This window comes from Pithys albifrons, chromosome Z (assembly GCF_047495875.1).
Source record: "Pithys albifrons albifrons isolate INPA30051 chromosome Z, PitAlb_v1, whole genome shotgun sequence".
Lineage (NCBI taxonomy): Eukaryota > Metazoa > Chordata > Aves > Passeriformes > Thamnophilidae > Pithys > Pithys albifrons.
Window position 1 is genome coordinate 574940 of NC_092497.1, and position 22391 is coordinate 597330.

Below are 22391 nucleotides of genomic sequence, written 5' to 3' on the forward strand. Positions count from 1 at the left end.
GGTAGAAATTCCACTGGGGGAAACCCAACCCAACCAACAACCCAAACAGAACCAGCCCTGCCATGACTTTGTGTGCACAATGGCTCCTTGCTGTGTCACTGCTGCAGGACATCAGATGTGTCCCCACAGGAATGAAGACAAAGACCTGTGTGGGTGGCTCATCTGTTTTCAGAGAATGCTGCTGTTTGTTTGGGTTGGAATCTGCAGCTGAGACCATTCCTTAGACCCTGTTTTGTAACCACCCTCAGGGCCTGCATCCTGAGACAGCTTTGTCAGTGTGTTTCCAGCTAAACTCTGTTACAAAGTGGGTACTTTGTAAAAAAGCAAAGATCGTGTAAATACTTGTCTCAGGCCGTTGTAGTTCATGTGTTTATATAAGCAGGAGGAGCCTCTGAGTAGGAGCTGCCTTTGCAAAGGAGAAATGCAGGAGAGTAAGATTGTTTTGTCATAGTGATAAAAATAGAAGGATTTGAAATCTCTCTTGCTTCCATAGGAAACCCAAAACAGGGATCTTGATGCTGAACATGGGAGGCCCAGAGCGGCTGGATGACGTCCATGACTTCTTACTGCGTCTCTTCCTGGACAGAGATCTGATGACGATGCCGGCTCAGAAGTGAGGAGCCCTGGGGTCTGCTGTGGCACAGGCAGGGTTGGCTCTTGCCTACAGGCATTTACCTTCTGTGCAGAGCTGCAGTTCCTGGGACAGTGTCATCCTGGGAGCAGTCAGTGCAACAAACAGTGTTAGAAATAGTTGTGCCCAGGTCGTTCCCTTCTAATTGCAGATCGAGGTGTGGGAAGTGGGATGGGGTATAACATCCAACAAACCCCACAGGTGGAATGTGGGGTGATTGCCACAGAAATCTCGCTCAGCAGAGGTGTGGGGAGAGGGGAGGTGTGTGGGGAGAGGGGAGGGGGTGTGGGGAGAGGGGAGGGGGTGTGGGTTCTGCCACTGACTCCTGTGCCTCTGGAATGCTGCAGCAAACTGGCCCCGTTCATCGCCAAGCGCCGCACTCCGAAGATCCAGGAGCAGTACAGCAGGATCGGGGGGGGCTCCCCCATCAAGAAGTGGACAGCAGTGCAGGGAGAAGGCATGGTGAAGCTGCTGGACAGCATGTCCCCTCACACAGGTACTGCTGGGATGAGCTTCCAACAGCTGCTGTGGCTCCCTGTGTTCAAAGGGTGTGCTTGCAAAGCAGCTTGGGCCTCCTGGTTTTCATTGTGGGATGGTGTGGATCTCAGTCCTGCTGGGGAATCATGGCAAGGATAGTGCAGAAGGCTTGGAGAGAAAGGGACTCAGTTAATTGTAAATTCATTAGTGAAGTGTGAGCTCACAGAGTCACCTCTCTCTCCTTTGGTTACAGGGAGAGGACTGTGACAGACAAAGTGTGTTACTTTCAGGTGTCCAGAGGCAGGTGCCAGCAGTCTCTGTGCTTGTGCACCACTGCCAGGTGCCACACCTTGCCCTGTGAACCCTGCCTGAACTGAAGACAAGTGGTTGAACCTTAGATGGAGAGAAAGGGGAATGTATTTCATGTGAACAGCTAAGGCAGCCATGGGAGAAGGGGTTGAGAGTGGTGATCTCAGCAGCACAGTTTGCAGGCTGGAGAGAGGTCAGCTGGAAGGAAAGACAAGGCTCTGTACATGAGCCCTGCAGGGCCTGGCTCAGTGATAGCAGAGCCCCACGTGGGGTGCAGCAGGAGATAAGGCCAAACAGTTTGGCTGGGGTGGAAGGAGATGCTTTCCTTGCCAGTCCTTCATGATGAGAAAACTCAAAAGGTGCAAACAACCTCCCTCCTTTCTCTCTGGGTCACAGAAACCCTCTGAACTTTGCTCTCTCCCAGCAAGGAGCTGTGACTTGTGTGTGAAAATGGGAGCACTGAACATTTGTAATAGAAAAGCTGCTGAAGTGAGAGAAGCCAAAGAGGGGAGAGATCTCTCCATTCTCTTCAGCTCAGCAGCTTTACCAGGTGTGGTGCTGCAAGTCTTCTGCTCCCTCTGGTGTCCATGACCTTTGCTGATGTGCTGCTGCTGTGGCAGGGAATCCCCTCCATGTCTGACAATACAGGTTATTTCATTCCAAGCTGGTTTGTAGTTCTTTGTGGCACATGTCTCAGGCTTGGACAGAAAAGGTTAGAACAGGAGTTTGAAGTCTGCTAGAAGGGTCTGAAGGGTGAAAAGTGAAGCTCTTGGAAGGCTAGAACCAAATTTGTTTCATTTGTTCAGCATGTAACATGTCAGTGGTGCCTTCATTCGTGTGATGTTTAGTCCATTTTTCCACAGATGAGACTCTAGCTTAGTTCCAACTGTGGTCCCTGCAAGTACAGTCAGAGCCCAAGGCCTGCTGTGGCTCCCAAAGCAGGACTGTTCTTGGAGCAGGAGGCCCTGAAGGCTCAGACTTGCAGCAGGTTCTGCAGATAAAGCTGGGAAGGTTTATCTGCTTCTCCCAGTGTCCCACTCCCACTTCTGTTTGGTGAGCACTCTCTGTGCAGTCACACCCACCTCTGCTCCTCTCACACCTGATAAGTCCTTTGGAGGCTCCTTTTTTACCAGCTGCAGTTTAACGATGGGATGTGCTGAGCTCTGCTAACCATTTCCTGCAGCATTCCAAGTGTCCTTGCAGCCCTGCAGCACCCTGTGTTCCCCCAGAATAGCTTGGAGCAGCTGGATGTGCTTCCAGGCTGATCAGATTGGAATGTTGTGTGCTCACAGGTCGTGCTTTGGGAGTGCTGAGCCCCACTAATGAGTAACTGGGTGCTGGTAGGATGTGAAACGTGTGGCAGAGGAACAATTTTAGGGTCATTTTGCCTTGATCTGCAAGAGTGCTGCTTCCAGGTTGGCCATGTTTTTCCCCAGAATGCCCTTTTTAGGTTAAACTCCTACTGTCCCTGCTGTGGTTAGTCAGACTTTTGTCCTTAATGCCATTCAAAAATGTTAATGAGGTTACTGGCTCCAAGGACTCCTGAAGTTGGGTTATTATTTGCTGCTGCTCCCGGCTGGGAGCTCTCCTGCCTCCTGCAGAGAACTGGGGCTGACTGAACCTGTTTGCTGAATCCTGCATTAATGTATGGAGTGGAGCCCAAGCATGGGACATCTGCTTCCTTCAGAAACCTGCTAAATGTTATTTCAGAGCCAGTGACCCGGAAACCCTGAAAAAGAAACTTTGCTTTTGTTCTCCTGAGAACCTCTGTCTTCTGCTTAAAAAAGGAAAGCAGCAAACCTCCCCTCCCTGCCCTTAGCCAGGCCCTGCTCCCAAAACTGACACCCAGAAGATTAGAGATGGAAAACCCTGAAATATCCCTGAAGAGCATAGTGTTGCCTCCAAAATAAAGTGATTAAAGCCATGAAGATTTCTGTGAACCTCTCCCAGAACCAGGATGGAAGAACACGTGTCCCTGTTTCAGTGTCACTGCCCTCCTGCACCAAACAATAGTCCTGGTCCTTGGGGGTTTGGTGCCACTGGGGCAGGGGAGGCAGCTGGAGCTGTTGTGTCTGTGTGAGGACATCCAGGTGTTCATTTAGTGACACTTTTTACCAATGCATCCTTGAAATCAGGACTTACCCAGTGCAACGTCACCTCTGCTGAACTCAGGAAAGGCAGCAGAGGCAAACCACAGGATAAATCACTTTTAAATTCCAATCACAGCAAAAAGAGGTACCAGAAAATTGCTTGGCCTTATCAAGATGGGTTTATATGGCAATGATTAGAAAAGTAGCCGGGAAATTATCACAGGTTTATTTCAGCAGCTTCAGCCTGTCTGGTTCTTGCATGTTTTACACATGACTGGTGTGTTGCTGTGGGTTCTCATCTCTGTTGTGCCATCCCCTTCCCTGTGGCAGCACCTCACAAATACTACATCGGGTTCCGCTACGTGCACCCCCTGACGGAGGAGGCGATCGAGGAGATGGAGAGGGACGGCATTGAAAGGGCTGTGGCCTTCACCCAGTACCCCCAGTACAGCTGCTCCACCACAGGTGAGAATCTGAGCAGGGCAGGGGCAAACGTGGCTGTGACCTCTGAGAAATCGTTTGCACTTGGTAAGATGGGTACATTGTGAGACCCTGGATACAATGGCTCCCATTTGAGGCTCTCAGCTCTGGTTTACAGTTGCAGTTTAATTATGCAGCATTTTTAACTGTGTTAATGCCTTGCTGCCAAGCTGTTCCAGCCTTACAGGTGGCTGATGGCCTGCCTGAACTTGTGTTCTCCATCCTGTGTTTCAGGAAGCAGTTTAAATGCCATTTATCGCTACTATAACGAGAAAGGGGAGAAGCCGAAGATGAAGTGGAGCATTATTGACCGGTGGCCCACACACCCCCTTCTCATTCAGGTGTGGATTTGAAGCCTTTGAGGTTTTTGTATTTTCTGTTAAAAGTAGAAAAAGTGCTGGGGAGGGATAACAGGAAGGCTTCAGAAGGGTGGTGGCACTCCCCAGACAAGCTGCCTCAGCACGGTGCACACGGAAGGGAATCTGGGAGTTCTTAGGGAAATGTGCTGCCTGTCTGGGTCACTGAGAGCAGTAATGCCTGCCAGTGTTCCTGCCTCAGGCCTCTGCTTTTTGTTCCTCTGAGCAGTGCTTTGCTGATCACATCCAGAAGGAACTGAACCTGTTCCCTCCGGACAAAAGGAAAGACGTGGTGATCCTCTTCTCGGCTCACTCGCTGCCCATGTCTGTGAGTTACCTCAGGCTTTCCTGCCACTGTCAGCCTGAGCTGTGCTGGCTGAGGGGAGGGCGTGGGCACACACATGCCAGGCACGTGTGTGTGCCCTGGCAGAGAAAGGCCTGGTGTGTTTGTGCTGCAGGTGGTGAACCGTGGGGATCCGTATCCTCAGGAAGTGGGAGCCACAGTCCAGAGGGTCATGGAGAAGCTCAACTACTCCAACCCTTACAGGCTCGTCTGGCAGTCCAAGGTGAGTGCTCAGGGAAGCTGAAGCAGAAAAACCCTGTGCAGGGTTTTACTGAACTGAAAACACTACACCTTTATTTATATTTTAATTTATTTTAACCAAAGTCTTGTTCAGGCCTGCCCAGGTTCTGTTCCTTTGGGGTTTAATGGTGAGAGTGAGAAGTACAGTCAAAAGCAGAGACACACCAATAACTCTCTGTCCTACCCATAATCTGGTCTGTGTGGTCCTGCCTAAGAACACAAGAGTGTTCTTTGTAAGGATGATTTAATGAGGGTTTTTTCTTGATTTCCCCGTTTTTGTTGCAGGTTGGACCAATGCCTTGGCTTGGCCCCCAGACAGACGAGACCATTAAGGGGCTGTCCCAGCGAGGGAAGAAGAACATGTTGTTGGTCCCAATAGCATTTACAAGTGACCACATTGAAACCCTGTATGAGCTGGATATTGAGTATTCCCAGGTTTTGGCGAATGAGGTGAATGATTTGTGGGTTTTGTGCCTGTCTGGGCAGTGCTGCTCTGGAATTACTTCTCCTGGGTTGCAATTTGCTTTGTAGCTGCTTCTTGCAATATGATTCAGGGCAAGCTTTATTTTTGTGCAAATTGAAAACTAACCTGAACTGGCTTAACCACAAAGCAGGTGGGAATTTGTCTTTCTAGATTTAACTCTTTAAAAATGTTTCTTTTTACTGTTATTGCCAAAAAAGAGTCACTGATTCTTGGCAGCAAGGAGAAATGTTACATGATAGTAATTATGCTTATTAACAAAGCATGGTACTGCCCTTAATTTGTCATTTTGGGGAAAACTTCTGAACGAAGTAGGAAGAATTTGAAGCCTTACCTAGTGAAGGATCTAGCAGATCTAACTTTTTTTTTTCTTTCTCATTTTGATTCAGTGTGGAGTTGAAAACATCAGAAGAGCAGAGTCTCTCAATGGAAACCCGCTGTTCTCCAAGGTATGTGCTGTGTAGCAGTGGCTGTGGAGGGTCTGCAGTTGTGTTTCCTGCTGCAGTATGGATGTTTTCTTGTAGCTTGAGCTATTTTGAGCTTGGGAGCAGCAATGGAACGCCCTGTCCCTGCCCTGTATATCAGAGTGATTTCCTCTAGCACAGTGTGTGGAGTTTTTGCTAGGAGGGGGTGTGCAGTTTGGCAGCCTGGCTGGTGCCTGGGTTGTGAGGCTGGGACTGCCCCCTCTGACTGTGCCCCCTGCCCTGCAGGCCCTGGCAGACCTGGTGTGCTCCCACCTGCAGTCCAACGAGGTGTGCTCCCGGCAGCTGACCCTGTGCTGCCCGCTCTGCGTCAACCCCGTCTGCAGGGAGACCAAGGCCTTCTTCACCAGCCAGCTGGCCTGAGCCCAGCAGGGCTGCCCTGCATCCCATGGGAGCTGCTCTGGACTGGGAAACAGCCCCAGGGAGGGGCAGGGCTGCCCTGCATCCCATGGGAGCTTCTCTGAGCCCAGCAGGGCTGCCCTGCATCCCATGGGGGCTGCTCTGGACTGGGAAACAGCCCCAGGGAGGGGCAGGGCTGCCCTGCATCCCATGGGAGCTGCTCTGAGCCCAGCAGGGCTGCCCTGAATCCCATGGGAGCTGCTCTGGACTGGGAAACGGCCCCAGGGAGGGGCAGGGCTGCCCTACATCCCATGGGAGCTGCTCTGAGCCCGGCAGGGCTGCCCTGCATTCCATGGGAGCTGCCCTGAGCCCAGCAGGGCTGCCCTGCATCCCATGGGAGCTGCTCTGAGCCCAGCAGGGCTGCCCTGCATCCCATGGGGGCTGCTCTGGACTGGGAAGCTGCTCCAGGCAGGGGCAGAGCCACCCTGTGTCCCATGGGAAGCTGCCCTGGACTGGGAAGCTGCCCCAGGCAGGAGCAGAGACCCCCAGCCCCTCTCTGTGACTCACTCACAGGCTGGTGGTCTTGCTGCTGTGGACCTGGGACAGCACAGAGAACTTGGCTTTGGTTTAATTTTTCTTATGTATTTTTTGTTTGAGAAGAGTTTGTAGGAAGTAGGGAAATAAGGGCATTCCTCCTGTCAGGTGTGAGGAGATCTGGTGTCCCCAGAGCCTGATGGGACTCAGCCTGAGCCCAGCAGTGCACACTGAGCTTTGTCACAGGTAGCTTCTATTTCTATGCAGGGTTTATTTGTGTGCAGGTTGGTCATGAGTGCACTAACTTCAGCTTGCCAGTTATTTGGGGTTTGCTTAAGGTGCAGTCTGACCAGCACAGTCACCAGCTGTCTCTTCTGAGAGGGACTTTGCAGCTGTCTTTGGGGACTCTGGAGATCAAGTAACTTCTAATGCTTTTTAATCATGTGTATATATATATACTTTTTTTTTAGGGCATAAAGATAAGGCTTTGTTTTGTTTGGTTTCTCCTGCCAGAAACTTCCAGTGAAAGCTTAGCTGGGATTGTAGAACGCACAAAAATTGTTTACATTTTATAGGAAAAACATTTTCATTGTCTGCAGGAAAGCATCTGAAGAGCATGAATTGAAAGGAATTGGGCTGTTTGGGTGATACTGAAGAACATGCTCCATTGAAACTGAGTGTTCCAAATCTAGCAGGAGCATGTATGGAAACATGCTGGCTTATCTGTTAAGCAGAATGGCTTTTTAAATTATTTTTATTAAAAAGGGCTTTCTCTGTTTGGTTAAGTAAATTTAGGAAGTCAGGCTTGCTCTCCAGAAGGTTTATAGATCTGCTCTGTGCTTTCTACTGTGCCACAGTGCTGTGGTTTCTGTGGGATACCTATGGAGTGCCATAGGTGGGATTGATCTGACTTAATTGCTGTTATTTAAATGGAGATGATCAGTCAGGAGAGATTCACATTTGTACATTGCAGAGGCCTGGGAGGGCAGCCCCAGCCCCAGGGGCTGTCACCCCTCAGCCCCCACGCTGGGCAGAGGGACCCTGGCACTGGGTGTCCCCTCGGGGGCACAGGGACCTCCCCTCCAGGTCAGGGCAAAGCTGTGACCCTGCTCTGTGGGACTGAGCCATACCTGTGGGAGTGCAGCTGTCACCCCTTGGGTGCACCTTTACTTGAAGTCCTTAGCACTGAACTGCCAGGATGGGGCAGTGCAGGCTGGTGCCTGGGAACTGCTGTGGCTGGGAAGCCACGCTGCTCATGCAGGTTGGTCTGCTTAGGTAAAGGGATGAGCAGTTGGATCTCTCAAGGACAGTGTGGAAGGAGAGAAGAGGCCTCTCGTGGTGTATCGAGGGTTTATCTTGTTCTGTCCTGCTGGAAGGACTGAAGATGGGACACTGAAGGACTGGATGGAGGCTGTGCTGAGCAGCCTGTGGGCCAGGTCCTGTTGTGGAGTGGTCTCAATCCCTCCTAACTCTGGAGAGCTGCTGTCCCCACTGCCCTGCTGCTTCCCAGGGTGAGACAGACTGAGACTCCTGCGGTGCCAGCACCTCCTGCACGCCGCTGTCCCTCGCAGAACTGTCTTCCTTCACCCTTCATGCCAGTGCCTGTGTCCGTGGCAGGGAGCCAGAAGCATCTCTTCTCCCTCTCTTGCTCCATCCTCGCTCTCTGCCTGCTGCCTTGGCAGGAGAAAGGAGCACAAATGTTCAGTATTTCTGGGAACACTGGCCTTACGTCTCTTCTTGGACAAAGAACTTTCTCTGTTCCCCCTTCTCTGTGTGACTCTTTGTTTTCCACTGACCCCTACCCATGTTATCAAATCTTTCCCCTTACTCCTGTTTCCTCCCAGCTGGAGGGAACATGGACCTGTGGGTGGTCCAGGCACATATGCAAGTGTGGAAAGGGAAGGTTACCTTCACGTGAACCTTGTGATGCTATAAATACAGACTGGCTTTTCATTTCCAGGCTGGAGAGAGCCCTGAAAGTACTAACTGGCACTGATTCTGAGGCATTATGTTTGTCCCCACTAATAAAAGGTACTTAAAATTCACTTTTGGCTTTTCTAACCACAAGTGGCATAATCACTGTGTTGCTGCTGTTAGACCATCGTGTAGGAATCACTTAATTGTCGAGCTTTTAGCAGATGGGGCCTGTCTCCAGGAGCTGGTGGTGCTGTTTGTTGTCACAGCATAGTTTTAACAGAGGTTTCTGAGGAGTTCTTCTCTCTCCCACTGGGCTGGGTGAGTGCCTGTCCCGAGGAGGGGTGACTCCCATCTCTGCATGTGCCTTCCTCAGCCCTGTGCCAGTGGTGTGTGTGCAGCTCCTCAGTTTGCAGTCCTGCTCCTGCCTGTGGGTGTCCCATGTCCCCCCCTGCCAGGCTGGACCCCTTTGGTGCTGCTCACTCCAGCCCCAGAGCCCTTCCCACACCTGCAGCATCTGGGACACCAGCCCAGCAGGATTGGTGTCACCAGTGACACTCCTGTGGCAGCACTGCAGCCACAAGTGCTTCTTGCCTGTGTGTCCCTGACAAAAAGCAGGGAGTGGAAGTGGCCCTGAGGGGTGGGTGAGGCAGCACTGCATGCCAGGGCCTGGAAGGAGCTGAGTCTGTGTCTGGGGTGGAGCAGTGGGGGGCCTTGGGGATGGTGGGGTCACTGTCCCCCTGTCCTGGCTGCTGCCACTGGCTGGGGTGGCTCCTGAGCGCAGGTGGATCTTCCCACCAGCACTCCCAGCATTGTGGAGCTCTGGCCTCAGGATATGGACTGGGAATGGAGGAGTCAGGAACAGCCCTCAGTGTCCTGAGGGAAGAAATGGAAAGTAAAGGGGGTGAGGTTCTTCTCCTGATTTCATTCTCTGTTGTTTGGCTTTTTTCTCTTCTTTATTGGATTGAAGTTTTTCTCTTTTGAGTTCCTCTCTAACCTCTCCCTCACTCCTGGCTGCATTTTGGAAAAGGTGGAAGCTTCCAAAAGGTGCTGTGACACCAGAAGGTGTGTGGATGGTGCCTGAGCTGGTCCCCTGTCCTCTCCTGGAGAGGAGACTGGCACAGCTGAGTTCAGAAGGGCCAGGCTTTTCCTAGGAATACCTGAAAGCTCAGTGTCTTCTCCCCTTCCACCACCCTCAGAGAGCTGGGATTCACCGTGAAGTGTAAGCTGCAAGTGAGAGCAGTTCCTTTGATTCTGTTACTGCCAGATGTGCACAGATTGTTGCTTTTAGCCCCACATATGCATTTCAGATTAACCAAGGACTTCCACTGATGTAACAGCCAATCTGGAAAATCCTACTGTGTGTTGTTTGCCATGAGGATGGAATCTCGATTAAACTTTTTTGGAAGAAATAACTGAGCCATGTGTCTTTCTAACAGCCCTTTTTGCCGGTGTTTGGGGTCCTCTCTGCACCCCCTGAGTCAGGCTGAGGGGAGTTACAGCCCCTGAAGAGGCTGGAGAAGACAGTGACTCAGGGATTTGCCCTGGTTTGGATCCCACCTGTGTGGATAATTTATTCCGTGGTCTCTGGGCAGCTCCTTGCTGATGTTACAAATTAAGTGTTTGATTGATTATTTTCTGGAGCAGTGATTGGAGCTGTTGGATGCTTAAGCTGATCCATTAGTGAGCTCTTGTTACTGAGTTGTGATGGAGGAGGGTGAGATGGATGGAAGGTGGGAAGAACGGAGGGCAGCAGTGATGGTCCTTCCTTCCTTTCCTCTGGAATCTCAGCTTTGCTGTTCTACCTCTGAACAGGGATTGGGCTGTGTGAGCGTGGCAGAACTTTAACCATGTCATGTTTGAATCCAAAACGATCTCTGACATTGTGGGAGCACTTTTCCTTCCCTCCTTCCTCCAAAGGGCTCACTCTCCACCTGCCTTCCCACCTGGCCGTGTTTCTCCTTGTGTTTCCACGAGCAAATTCCCAAGGGTGTGTGGGCTGTGCTGTGTCTCTCATCCTGTGTGCAAGTACTTGTCTCCAGCAGCACAACCTGGGGAGCACTGGGAGAGGGATTTATTTGTGACTCAGCATTTCAAGCCCTCAGGAGCAGGTTCTGCTCCTGCCTGTGGGGCACAGGGATTTGTAAATTTGTAAAACCTGCCCTTTGTTTTTTTCTCCTGCTAAATGTGTGCTCAGCAGTAAGTGCCAGGAAAAGGTTATTTAATTTGAATGCACTGGCCTGGCTGGACAGCATCCTTCTCATGACTGCATGAGATGGATTGTGTGTCTGGAGATGGATCATCTCCAGGATGCACGGCCTTTGATCCCCTGGGCTCAGGGGTTGCTCCAGGAGTGCTGCCCGAGACATCTGAGCCTCAAAGGCCAAGAGATCATGAGGCCATGAGGCAGGGAGGGGGTGCCAGGACCAGGCTGGATGGGGCCTGGAGCAACCTGGGATAGTGGGAGTTGTCCCTGCCCGTGGCAAAGCACATTGTCCACCAAGCACTGGAGAGCGACATTACCGGGATGCTTGGAATGCACAGGAAGGCTCAGGTACCCTCCCTGTGCCTTGGAAAGCTGGACCCGGCAGCTGAGAGAGCAGGAACACTGGGCAGAGCTGAAGGCAGAGCAGTGCCAAGCCTGGCAGGAGCCATTAGGAGCAGCCCCCCTCCCTCCCTCCCTCTCTCCCCAGGCAGTGCTGGGACACCGAGAGGACTGGGAAGGCCTGAGGCTGCAGCAGATGGATCAGCTGGGGCCGGGATCAGCTCCAGGGCCGGGCTGGGGCTCACAGGCACCGCTGGACATGCAAACACACCTCTGGAAAGGGCACTGCCAAGCTTTGTGGGGGCACAAGGTCCTGCTCAAGGAGTCTGGAATTCGTGCTGGGCTGTGAACTCAGTTGCTGCTGTTTTGGCAGGAGGATGGTGTGGTCTGGAACCCCTGGGAGGGTCGGGAACCTCTGGTGCCCTGGCAGGGCTGGCCTTTGGTGCTGTCCACGCAGAGGGGGCACACAGGACCCTGCCCTCGCTGCCCGTGCCCGTGGGGACAGGGTGGCTTTGTTGCTGGGGGCTGGTTTTCCTCCAGGAATGATGGAGAGGGAGCTGTCATGCCGAATCCGGAGCCCTCGCTCATTCTTTTCCTGTCATTTTTAAGGATGATCCATAACGTGTGAACATCACCCGCAATCGAGGCCTAATTGCATTTCTCCAGCGAGCAGGCGGCGCTTCCAAGGAAGCTTAAACGAGCACTTAAGGGATAATGCTCGGAGCGGGCCGGGCTGGGAGGGCTCCTCACAGCCAACTCCCCCAGCGCTTTTATCCCGGAGTTACCGGCCCTTTATGGGCTACGATTGTCTTTTACTGCCGTGGATTTCTTTGCTGTCAGGCGGGAGGGAAGGGCTGTGTAACATGACCCAAAGTGGTCTTGTTTGTTTTAATCTGCTGGTTTAATATCTTATGGCTTCCTGCCATTATCCCTTTCTGAGCCGGACCCTGGAGTGGCTCGCGGAGGTTCGATGTGGCGGCTCCCCGTGGGCGCAGCCTGTGCGGGCAGAGCTGCCCTTGGCTTGTTCTCTGACTGGGGGCATCTCCTGCCCTGCCACGCTGCCCATCCCAAGTGTTTTTCCCTCCTGGTTGGTTGGTGAGGCACCTGCATCCCACGCGTGCTGGGGATGTGTATCAGTACAGCAAAAGCTCCTGCTGTTTTCCCGCAGACAAACGCACCTCTCCCATCCGAGCCCTGGTGCGGGTGTGCGGCTCTCCCTGCGTGCGGGCAGCTCTCCCTGCAGGCCGCCTCCCAGGCAATTCCCGAGGGAATTCCCACGGGGCTTCAAGCGCTGCAGGGCGTTTGGATCGGGAGAGCTGCCGGCACTTCATCTGCATCAGCCGGGCCCGGCGCGGCGCTCCCTGCGGGTCCCTCCCGGCACATCATTACTGTCAGGTTCATCCTGACGGATGCGCTGCTGTTCCCGGCACTGCCCCAGGAGGAGCAGGAGGAGGAGGAAGAGGAGGAGGAAGCGGCAGCCGCTCCTGAGGGCTGGGCTGCTCTGCCCTGCAATGCGGGGAAGGTTTTGGGGAGCGCCCCGGGGAGCAGGGACACCATCCAGCCTGGCTGCCCTGGGGTGTCCCTGCACCTCTCTCATGGAAGTGCTGGTTTGGTGGTTTGTTTTTTGTCACTGGTGACAAATCCGAGGGGTTTTAAAGCATTTTAACGTGGAATAATCGTGTGATCCCTGGCAGGGTTAGGAAATGGCGAGTTGAGGGGAATTCACAGAAATGAGCTCCAACGGGACAGGGAAGCTGATCCCTTCCCCAGGGGTACGGAGTCAGCCCTGGCACTGGGAAAAGCTGGTGCTGGTACAGCATCCCAGCCTGGCTGCACTCCTGCCGCCCACCCAGCCCATCCTTCAGCTTTTTGGCAGCTTAATGAAATGGTCCCATTTCCCTCTTCCAGCTGGGCCCAGTGCTAAGTGCCTGGAAAATGCATTCCCAAGGGAACGATCCCGCAAGTGAAATGGAAATGACCCGCCGCGGCTGCATTAGTCTCGGTGTCACTGCCTTTCCCTCTGCTCTTACAGTGATTTCACCCTTCCTGTGCTCAGCTGCCATCCCTGGGCTCCTGCCCTGCCCTGGAGGAGGCTGGAGCCCTGCATGGAAGGGGGTTTGGGAAACCTCCCTGAGCCAGAGTGTCCCTCCATGGGAAACATCCCTGACCCAGAGTGTCCCTCCTGGCTCAGCCCTGGCAGTCCCTGGAGTTTGGGGGCATGGAGGGCTCAGGGCCCCCCTGTTCCCCAGCAGTCTCCTCCACACCCCAGCCAGAGGGAGAGGGAAAGGAGCCTGGAAGAGCCACATCCTGGGCTCTGCCACACGAAGTGCTGAGGAGGCAGCTCTGCCTTCATCTGTGCCGGTGGCCACTCAGCAAAGTGAAAGGGAGCAGCGTAAATCTAATTAATGGCAGAGTCTGGCTCGGTGGCGAGAGGGGGACATGAAGGGAATGAGCATGAAAACAGATTCTTTTAGTGAGTTTATTAACCCCAAGGTTAAACAGTGGTGCCAAGGTTAGATCCCAGATAATAAAGCCTGCAGTGCCTTTTGCTGTGCTGGGGATGGGACACAGCAGGGCCCGTGGGGGTCGGGGGTCCCTCCCGTGCCCTCCCAAGCCTGGCCCTGCCCCTGGCTCTGGGTGGGCAGAGGGATGGAGCTGGAGAGAGCTGGGGAGGAAAGGATCGGTTGTATGTTTGGGGTTTTTAAGAGAAACACAGGAAAGTGCTTTTCCTTGTGAATTTTGTTTTGCTTTTGGTTTGCTTATGATGAGATTAGTCCAGGAGACAAAACAAACCAGACTTGGCCATAGCTGGGGTGAATGAATGACTGACTGACTGAATGAATGAATGAAGGCAAACCTGCTACATCCTCCTTGCTGTGGAATTTCAGCTCCAGGAACCTCCTGCCTCCTCCTAGAGCTACTTCAGGTAACGAAAGTGCAATAATGTACTTAATTTGATGGTAATTACATTGCATCATGTAGCTCCATGACTTACAAAAATATAAAGGGATTTCTCCTTTACCAAACATCATTGGAGAAGATGCCAGATCTTTTTCCAAGATCTGCTCACACTGGGCCAGGCCCTCCGTCCCAGGTAGCATTTTGGGATGTGCTCCTGTGTTGGGTCCTGCATTATTCTGGCTGTGCTCAGCTCTCCTCCCCCCCTGAGAGCAGTCACAGCCCGAGCCCAGCCTTGGCTCCACTCCCACCACGTGTGGGACTGGGCTGTGGTGCAAAAAACCCTGGAAAGAAACAGGAACTTTTGATTGCACAAGGAAGCAAAAGTGTTGTTTTCCTCCTTTATTGAACTTTGGCAAATAATATGTGTGTGGGGGTTTTACATCAATAGCTATAAATAAAACTTTGAAAGCAATGTAATACTTGTCATTGAGATAAAGGACATCTATTGGCACAAATCAGTGAGTAAAAACCCTTTAATGATAAAATAAGGTTCACTCTTTAGCTACTTCATTTGTCTGAAAAACTCAGCTTACACTCAGTTCAACATATCACCTTCCACAAAGTTAAAAAATGACATAAAATGACATAATAAAATAGACCTTAAATTTCATAATACAAGTACCTTGGCAAATTCCAGCCAGCTGGGGCAGCTCGTGCCCTGCTGTGCCCTTGCCACGGCCTCACATACCCCTCGTTGCCTTTGGACTGAGAAATGCAGGTGTAGGTTTTACAACAGCCACGTTTGGTGAGGAGTGGTGGGATCTGCCGGAACCATCCCGGGTCTGCTTATTGCGGAAGAACATGGAAAGCTTTCTGGAAGATTAACCACTGTTACAATCATCACCTGTCTTACAAAACCCCTGTTGAAAGTTCTCGTGGCCGTTACTGTCTTTGGCAGAGAAAAAAGGAAAGAAAATAACCCGACCATATTACACAGCTTTCATTATCATCACAACCTACCCAGTAAGGCCAAACCAAAACGTCTCTTTGCACTAATGAAAGCACATCTCTAATAGACCCTCAATGACAGACGATAGAAACACTCTAAGGATGGACTCAGACGCCTCCTCAGAGGGCTGTGCCTCCCCTCCCCAGGACACTCTTCCACACAGAGTGAAGTATACGGAGCAGTTGGTTTGGCTTTATGTCCAGGGTGACTCAGGGGGACAGCAGGGCTTGGAAACTGGACCCAGAGGGGAAACACAACCCATTTGGAAAGGGGGGCTCGAGCCTGAATCCAGCTGTGTCATGGGGGACAAATCAAAGGGGTATAAAGCACCTTAATAAATACGTTAATAAACCCGACCCCATGGCAGAGGGGGTGAGGGAGGGGCTGCTCTCCCCTCTCCAGCAGGAGCAGCGTGGGAGTCTGCCTGGACTGCTGGGATGGACACCCATCTCAGGCCTGACCCCTGGGACAGGGACAGGGACACCCATCCCAGGCCTGACCCCTGGGACAGGGACAGGGACAGTGACAGTGACACCCATCCCAGGCCTGACTCCTGGGACAGGGACAGGGACAGTGACACCCATCCCAGGCCTGACCCCTGGGACAGGGACAGGGACACCCATCCCAGGCCTGACCCCTGGGACAGGGACAGGGACAGTGACACCCATCCCAGGCCTGACCCCTGGGACAGGGACAGGGACAGTGACACCCATCCCAGGCCTGACCCCTGGGACAGGGACAGGGACAGTGACACCCATCCCAGGCCTGTCCCCTGGGACAGGGACACCCATCCCAGGCCTGACCCCTGGGACAGGGACACCCATCCCAAGCCTGACCCCTGGAAGAGGGACAGGGACACCCATCCCAGGCCTGACCCCTGGGACAGGGACAGGGACACCCATCCCAAGCCTGACCCCTGGGAGAGGGACAGGGACACCCATCCCAAGCCTGACCCCTGGGAGAGGGACAGGGACACCCATCCCAGGCCTGACCCCTGGGACAGGGACAGGGACACCCATCCCAGGCCTGACCCCTGGGAGAGGGACAGGGACACCCATCCCAGGCCTGACCCCTGGGACAGGGACAGGGACACCCATCCCAGGCCTGACCCCTGGGACAGGGACAGGGACACCCATCCCAGGCCTGACTCCTGGGACAGGGACAGGGACACCTATCCCAGGCCTGACCCCTGGGACAGGGACAGGGACACCCATCCCAGGCCTGACCCCTGGGACAGGGACAGGGACACCCATCCCAGGCCTGACCCCTGGGACAGGGACAGGGACACCCATCCCAAGCCTGACCCCTGGGAGAGGGACAGGGACACCCATCCCAGGCCTGACCCCTGGGACAGGGACAGGGACACCCATCCCAGGCCTGTCCCCTGGGACAGGGACACCCATCCCAAGCCTGACCCCTGGGACAGGGACACCCATCCCAGGCCTGACCCCTGGGACAGGGACAGGGACACCCATCCCAGGCCTGACCCCTGGGACAGGGACAGGGACACCCATCCCAAGCCTGACCCCTGGGAGAGGGACAGGGACACCCATCCCAGGCCTGACCCCTGGCACAGGGACATGGCTGGGAGAGCACTGCTGATCCCACACTTGTGTGTCCTGCTGGGCACAGTGTTGGCACAGCAGGTGGGATGGTTGGGCCGAGCAGGAGTCCCCGGTGAAGCCAGGGCTGGGCACCCATCCCAGCCAGTCCCCCTGCCATGCCCAGCTCTGCCATAAAGCCAAAGGAACTCCTGAGCCTGGGGACAAACGCACAGTCGGCTCCGTGTATTTTCACGTGACTGAACGAATCAAATGGGCTGGGAAGAAGCTGCCAGTTGGCCAAAGCTCCTCAAATAGAGTTTCATGGAACTGGAGGTGAATTTGGGTCTGTGTTGGACACAGCCAGAGCAGAGCTGGCCTGACAGCAGCCCTGAGCACCCGCCGGGGTGGGACCGGCGCGTTTCCCAGCACCAACACAAACACAACTGCGAACAGGGAACAGGCTCCATGCACAAAGAAACACCACCAACAGAAACACCTCGTCCCAAACCCAAAGGAAGAAGTTGCCATTAAGAATCACGATGCATCACACTGCTAAGGGTTTGCCTCATGCATAAACATGGCAGCGCTGATTGGCAGTTGCTAATTATAATCATAATACTACACCGTCACACAGGACAATCAGCTCTTCAGACCAAGTAGCACAAATGTAGAAAATAATCTTTTTTTTTTTCCTCTTTTTCCTTTTTTTGCCTTTTTTTTTTTTTTCCCAACAGAGCAAATGAACACAGATTGTTTCTTCAGCAAAATCTGAAACTGTAAACTTTGGGCTCATTCTGCAACTTTTCCCCAATCCATAATAACAAAAAACCCCAACGGGAAGAAAGACCGACGTACATTTTTAAGCGCACCTTCTCCGTCTAGTACAAAAGCACAACCTAAAACGTATAAAGCTTTTTTCTTCCTTTTTTTTTTTTTCTTTTTTTTTAAATCACAGTTACCAAAAAGAAACAGTGAATAATTTATTACATACGCTATAATAACATTACTCTAAACAGCTACTCTCTATGAGGTATATCTGAGGAAACTCGGTGAGGGATTGCACGGTCTGCGTTGCCAACATGCCCAGTTTGTGATAAAGCTTTGGAACCCTGGAGAGAGAGGGATCAGGGAGGAGGAGGAGGAGGAGGAGGAGAGCCTTTGGTATCGTCAGGAGTCTGTTCTTTGCAGGGCTGCATTGCAAAGCACCACAGTACAAAGCCCACCAGGTACGATTCGGTGGCCCAGTTAAGCCGAGGTATTCACAGGAAGAATTAAAAAAAGCACAGAGAGGTCTAGACTGGCAAAATCGTTGCTTTGGTTCAAGCAAGGCACTCGTCCCATGGTAACGTCACTCTGCAAGTGAGGCTGAGTCTGGAGAGAGCCGCGGGGCTGTGGGGACCCTGCGGGGACCTGCCAGCTCTGGGGACAGTCTGTGTCCCCGGGCACGGGGAACGGGGGCTCCCCCTGCCCAGAAGGCATCCTGAGAATCATTATAGCTTTGTGGTGAAGGGACACAGCGAGGGAGGGGAAAGCACACTGGTCAAGCCCAACTGCTGCCAGTACAGGCTTAAAGCCCCAAAGAAATACAAAATAAAAGGCAACACTTAATTAAAGCGCAGTGTTTGTGAGGGGCTGTTGGTGACCTCTGGGAATCCAGAGGCAGATTCCTTAGGGAAGGGCTCTCAGCAGCTGAGCCCCCCTGGGCTGGGTCTGGGGGGCAGAGCAGTGTGGACTGAGCAGAGCCCAGGGCTGGAGGCAGCTCTGCAGAGCAGGGGTTCAGTCCCATAACCAGCTTAAAACAGGCTCCAGGGCCCAGATGCCAAAGGGCACCACTAATTCCCCAACCAACCAATCAACTTGGAAATAATCACTCAGGAACTTGATGCTAATGGAGCTTAATGTAGCCTCACTTCATTGCTAACTTGAGAAAAGTAATTAATTGATTTTTATGTGAAAACTGTAATTGCAAACAACCACAGGTGAGGAGGAGGAGGAGGAGGGAGCAGCCCCTGGATCTGCTGTGTCCACTGGGCTGTGTCCCCATGGAGGGCACAGGGCAGGAGAAACCCCTCCCTGGAGCCCAGGAGGGCACAGAGCAGGAGAAATGAACCCCTTCCCCTGCACTGGGCTGTGTCCCCATGGAGGGCACAGGGCAGGAGAAACAAACCCCTTCCTTCCCCTGCACTGAGCTGAGTCCCCATGGAGGGCACAGGGCAGGAGAAACCCCTCCCTGGAGCCCAGGAGGGCACAGGGCAGGAGAAACCCCTCCCTGGAGCCCAGGAGGGCACAGGGCAGGAGAAACCCCTCCCTGGAGCCCAGGAGGGCACAGGGCAGGAGAAACCCCTCCCTGGAGCCCAGGAGGGCACAGGGCAGGAGAAACCCCTCCCTGGAGCCCAGGAGGGCACAGGGCAGGAGAAACCCCTCCCTGGAGCCCAGGAGGGCACAGGGCAGGAGAAACCCCTCCCTGGAGCCCAGGAGGGCACAGGACAGGAGAAACCCCTCCCTGGAGCCCAGGAGGGCACAGGGCAGGAGAAACCCCTCCCTGGAGCCCAGGAGGGCACAGGGCAGGAGAAACCCCTCCCTGGAGCCCAGGAGGGCACAGGGCAGGAGAAACCCCTCCCTGGAGCCCAGGAGGGCACAGGGCAGCAGAAACCCCTCCCTGGAGCCCAGGAGGGCACAGGACAGGAGAAACCCCTCCCTGGAGCCCAGGAGGGCACAGGGCAGGAGAAACCCCTCCCTGGAGCCCAGGAGGGCACAGGACAGCAGAAACCTCTCCCTGGAGCCCAGCCCAGCCCTGGGCTCTGCTCACCCCAGCCCAGCCCTGGGCTCTGCTCAGGCAGGAACACAATAATTAGTGGTGCTAATTGCTCACAGTGGCTCAGGGCACTGCAGAGCCTTTCCCAGGGCTCAGCCCGGACTCAGCCCGGACTCAGCTCCGGGTCAGCACAGCCACCCCCGGGCCACCACCCGGCGTGGGATGGCTCAGCCTCCGCCCCCTGGGCTGGCAGGAAGGCAAAGGGAACACAGACAGGGCGTCACCAGAGCTGGCAGCTGCCAGGGCAGCGTTTCTTTGGGAATGTGGGCTCAGCTGAACGTTACTGAGGGCGGGAGGGGGCGGAGGGAGCTGTCAGAGAGCACAAGCAGAATGCAGACCGCACAGAGAAAGAAATCTTTGGTATCTTTGGTATCATCCACACGATTAAAATTACAAATGGAAAAGTCAGTGAGGTAGCCTCTTTGGTTCTCACTAGAAATACAAAGGTTTTTTCTTTTTTTTCTTTTTTTTCTTTTTTTTCTTTTTTTCCTTTTTATCTTTTTTCCACACACAGAAGTTCATTCTTGGAAGCAGATAGTTTAAGGGTTTCTCTCTTTTTCCTTGGCATGGATTATTTTCCTCCCAGCTTAAGTTTTAAGAAGCCACAAAGTTCAGGCAAAGTCTCCCAGTGTCTTTTTTTTTTTTCTCTGTTTTTCCAAGCAGTTTTAGGTTTGAATATTCCTTGCTTGTCCTCAAAGTTTGCTCTGCTGTTCTTAGAGGAAATCAGCTGAAGTGCTTCATAGATAATTCTAAATCAAAAATAAAAACTCTACAAGGGCATCCTGGGGTGATGATGAATAAGTTAAATAAATAATTATATTATAAAAGCTTCACATGCCATAATAAAGGTTGCACTTTCCAAACGGATGGGAAGAGATTAACTTAAATAATTTAACCTTTGACACTTAAATAATTAAAATTAATTATAAGAAGGCATTAAAACTAAACTCCTGTTCCATGGAACGAGTTGTTTCCCCTGTCTAACAGAGCTTGGCTGCAACACCAACTCTTCAGTGTATTTACCACCAGGCTTGGCATCTCTGATGCACTGCAACAGTCAGATGGACAAACAAGCAAAATGAATCCCAAATGAGTTCATAAATGGGTGAATTAAATAGTTAGAAACAGCTGACATGGGAGCCTGACCCTGCAGTGTGCACTCAGGCCAAACTCCCACTGAAGGTGAAAGCTCAATGAAACTCAACGGGATTCAGAATGAACAGAGATCTCAGGACCTGCCCTAAGACAAAATAAATAAATTACATTATTGACAGATAATATAGCGGGACAAAACCCACAAGTGTCTGGAAAAAAAAATAAAACCATCTTAAGCTTTGCCTTTTTAAAAAATTTAAACAATAAAAATTCCCCTTAATAAATATAAAGGAGGCGAAGTAGAAACTTTCCCCATGTCTTAAAAATACTTAGGAATTGTGACAAGCAAGAAAAGCATTGGCTGTGTCCAAGCCAGCACACTCTGTCATTACCATGTCTTCCTTTGGGAGAGGAGATTCCCATTCCCTCTGCAGGGCTGAGATTCCCAGGGCTGGGATCCCCATTCCCTCTGCAGGGCTGAGATTCCCAGGGCTGGGATCCCCATTCCCTCTGCAGAGCTGGAATTCCCAGGGCTGGGATCCCCATTCCCTCTGCAGAGCTGGAATTCCCAGGGCTGGGATCCCCATTCCCTCTGCAGGGCTGGGATCCCCAGGGCTGGGATCCCCATTCCCTCTGCAGGGCTGGGATCCCCATTCCCTCTGCAGGGCTGGGATCCCCAGGGCTGGGATCCCCATTCCCCCTGCAGGGCTGGGATCCCCATTCCCCCTGCAGGGCTGGGATTCCCAGGGCTGGGATCCCCATTCCCTCTGCAGGGCTGGGATTCCCAGGGCTGGGATCCCCATTCCCCCTGCAGGGCTGGGATCCCCATTCCCTCTGCAGGGCTGGGATCCCCAGGGCTGGGATCCCCATTCCCTCTGCAGGGCTGGGATCCCCATTCCCCCTGCAGGGCTGGGATCCCATTCCCCCTGCAGGGCTGAGATTCCCAGGGCTGGGATCCCCATTCCCCCTGCAGGGCTGGGATTCCCAGGGCTGGGATCCCCATTCCCTCTGCAGGGCTGGGATCCTCAGAGCTGGGATCCCCATTCCCTCTGCAGGGCTGGAATCCCCATTCCCTCTGCAGGGCTGGGATCCCATTCCCCCTGCAGGGCTGAGATTCCCAGGGCTGGGATCCCCATTCCCTCTGCAGGGCTGGGATCCCCATTCCCCCTGCAGGGCTGGGATCCCATTCCCCCTGCAGGGCTGAGATTCCCAGGGCTGGGATCCCCATTCCCCCTGCAGGGCTGGGATCCTCAGGGCTGGGATCCCATTCCCCCTGCAGGGCTGGGATCCTCAGAGCTGGGATCCCCATTCCCTCTGCAGGGCTGGGATCCCCATTCCCTCTGCAGGGCTGGGATCCCCATTCCCCCTGCAGGGCTGGGATCCCCATTCCCCCTGCAGGGCTGGGATCCCCATTCCCCCTGCAGGGCTGGGATTCCCAGGGCTGGGATCCCCATTCCCCCTGCAGGGATGAGCGAGGTTTGCTGGTTGAGTCCTTCCCAGGTCTTTGGATTCAGCTGTGGGTAAGGGAGATCCAGAATAAAGCTATTCAACCGAAGTCCTCGAGCACATTCCTTGTTCCCTGGTGGGTGAGTGAAGCAACATCCAAGTTTCTGGACAGTTGAATCCATCTCGGCTGTGCCCGTGGTTGTAACTCCACGTCCCCGCTCTGGGAGATGTGGGACACTCTCTGCACACACCAGTCTTTTGCAGCAGGATAAATAAAGCAACAGGTTACATTACACAGCTCTACAGATTCATAAATACGTGGTATAGAAAGGGGACTTATCTGTTTGGGTTTGGTTTGGG

At 53.3% G+C, this 22391-nt stretch overlaps 1 protein-coding gene across 6 annotated transcripts in view; it reads left to right on the plus strand.

Annotated features, from left to right (window-relative positions):
• The window catches only part of FECH (ferrochelatase), a 32866-nt gene that overhangs the window by 4969 nt on the left and 5506 nt on the right, over window positions 1-22391 (plus strand). For 2 of the 6 annotated variants that reach the window (XM_071579917.1, XM_071579920.1), the window contains exons 3-10: window positions 494-613; window positions 979-1127; window positions 3838-3972; window positions 4222-4328; window positions 4573-4671; window positions 4802-4909; window positions 5212-5376; window positions 5797-5856. In XM_071579917.1, coding sequence (XP_071436018.1) covers window positions 494-613; window positions 979-1127; window positions 3838-3972; window positions 4222-4328; window positions 4573-4671; window positions 4802-4909; window positions 5212-5376; window positions 5797-5856 — 943 coding nt within the window. The other 4 variants (XM_071579915.1, XM_071579918.1, XM_071579919.1 and 1 more) reach the window with 4 other exon arrangements.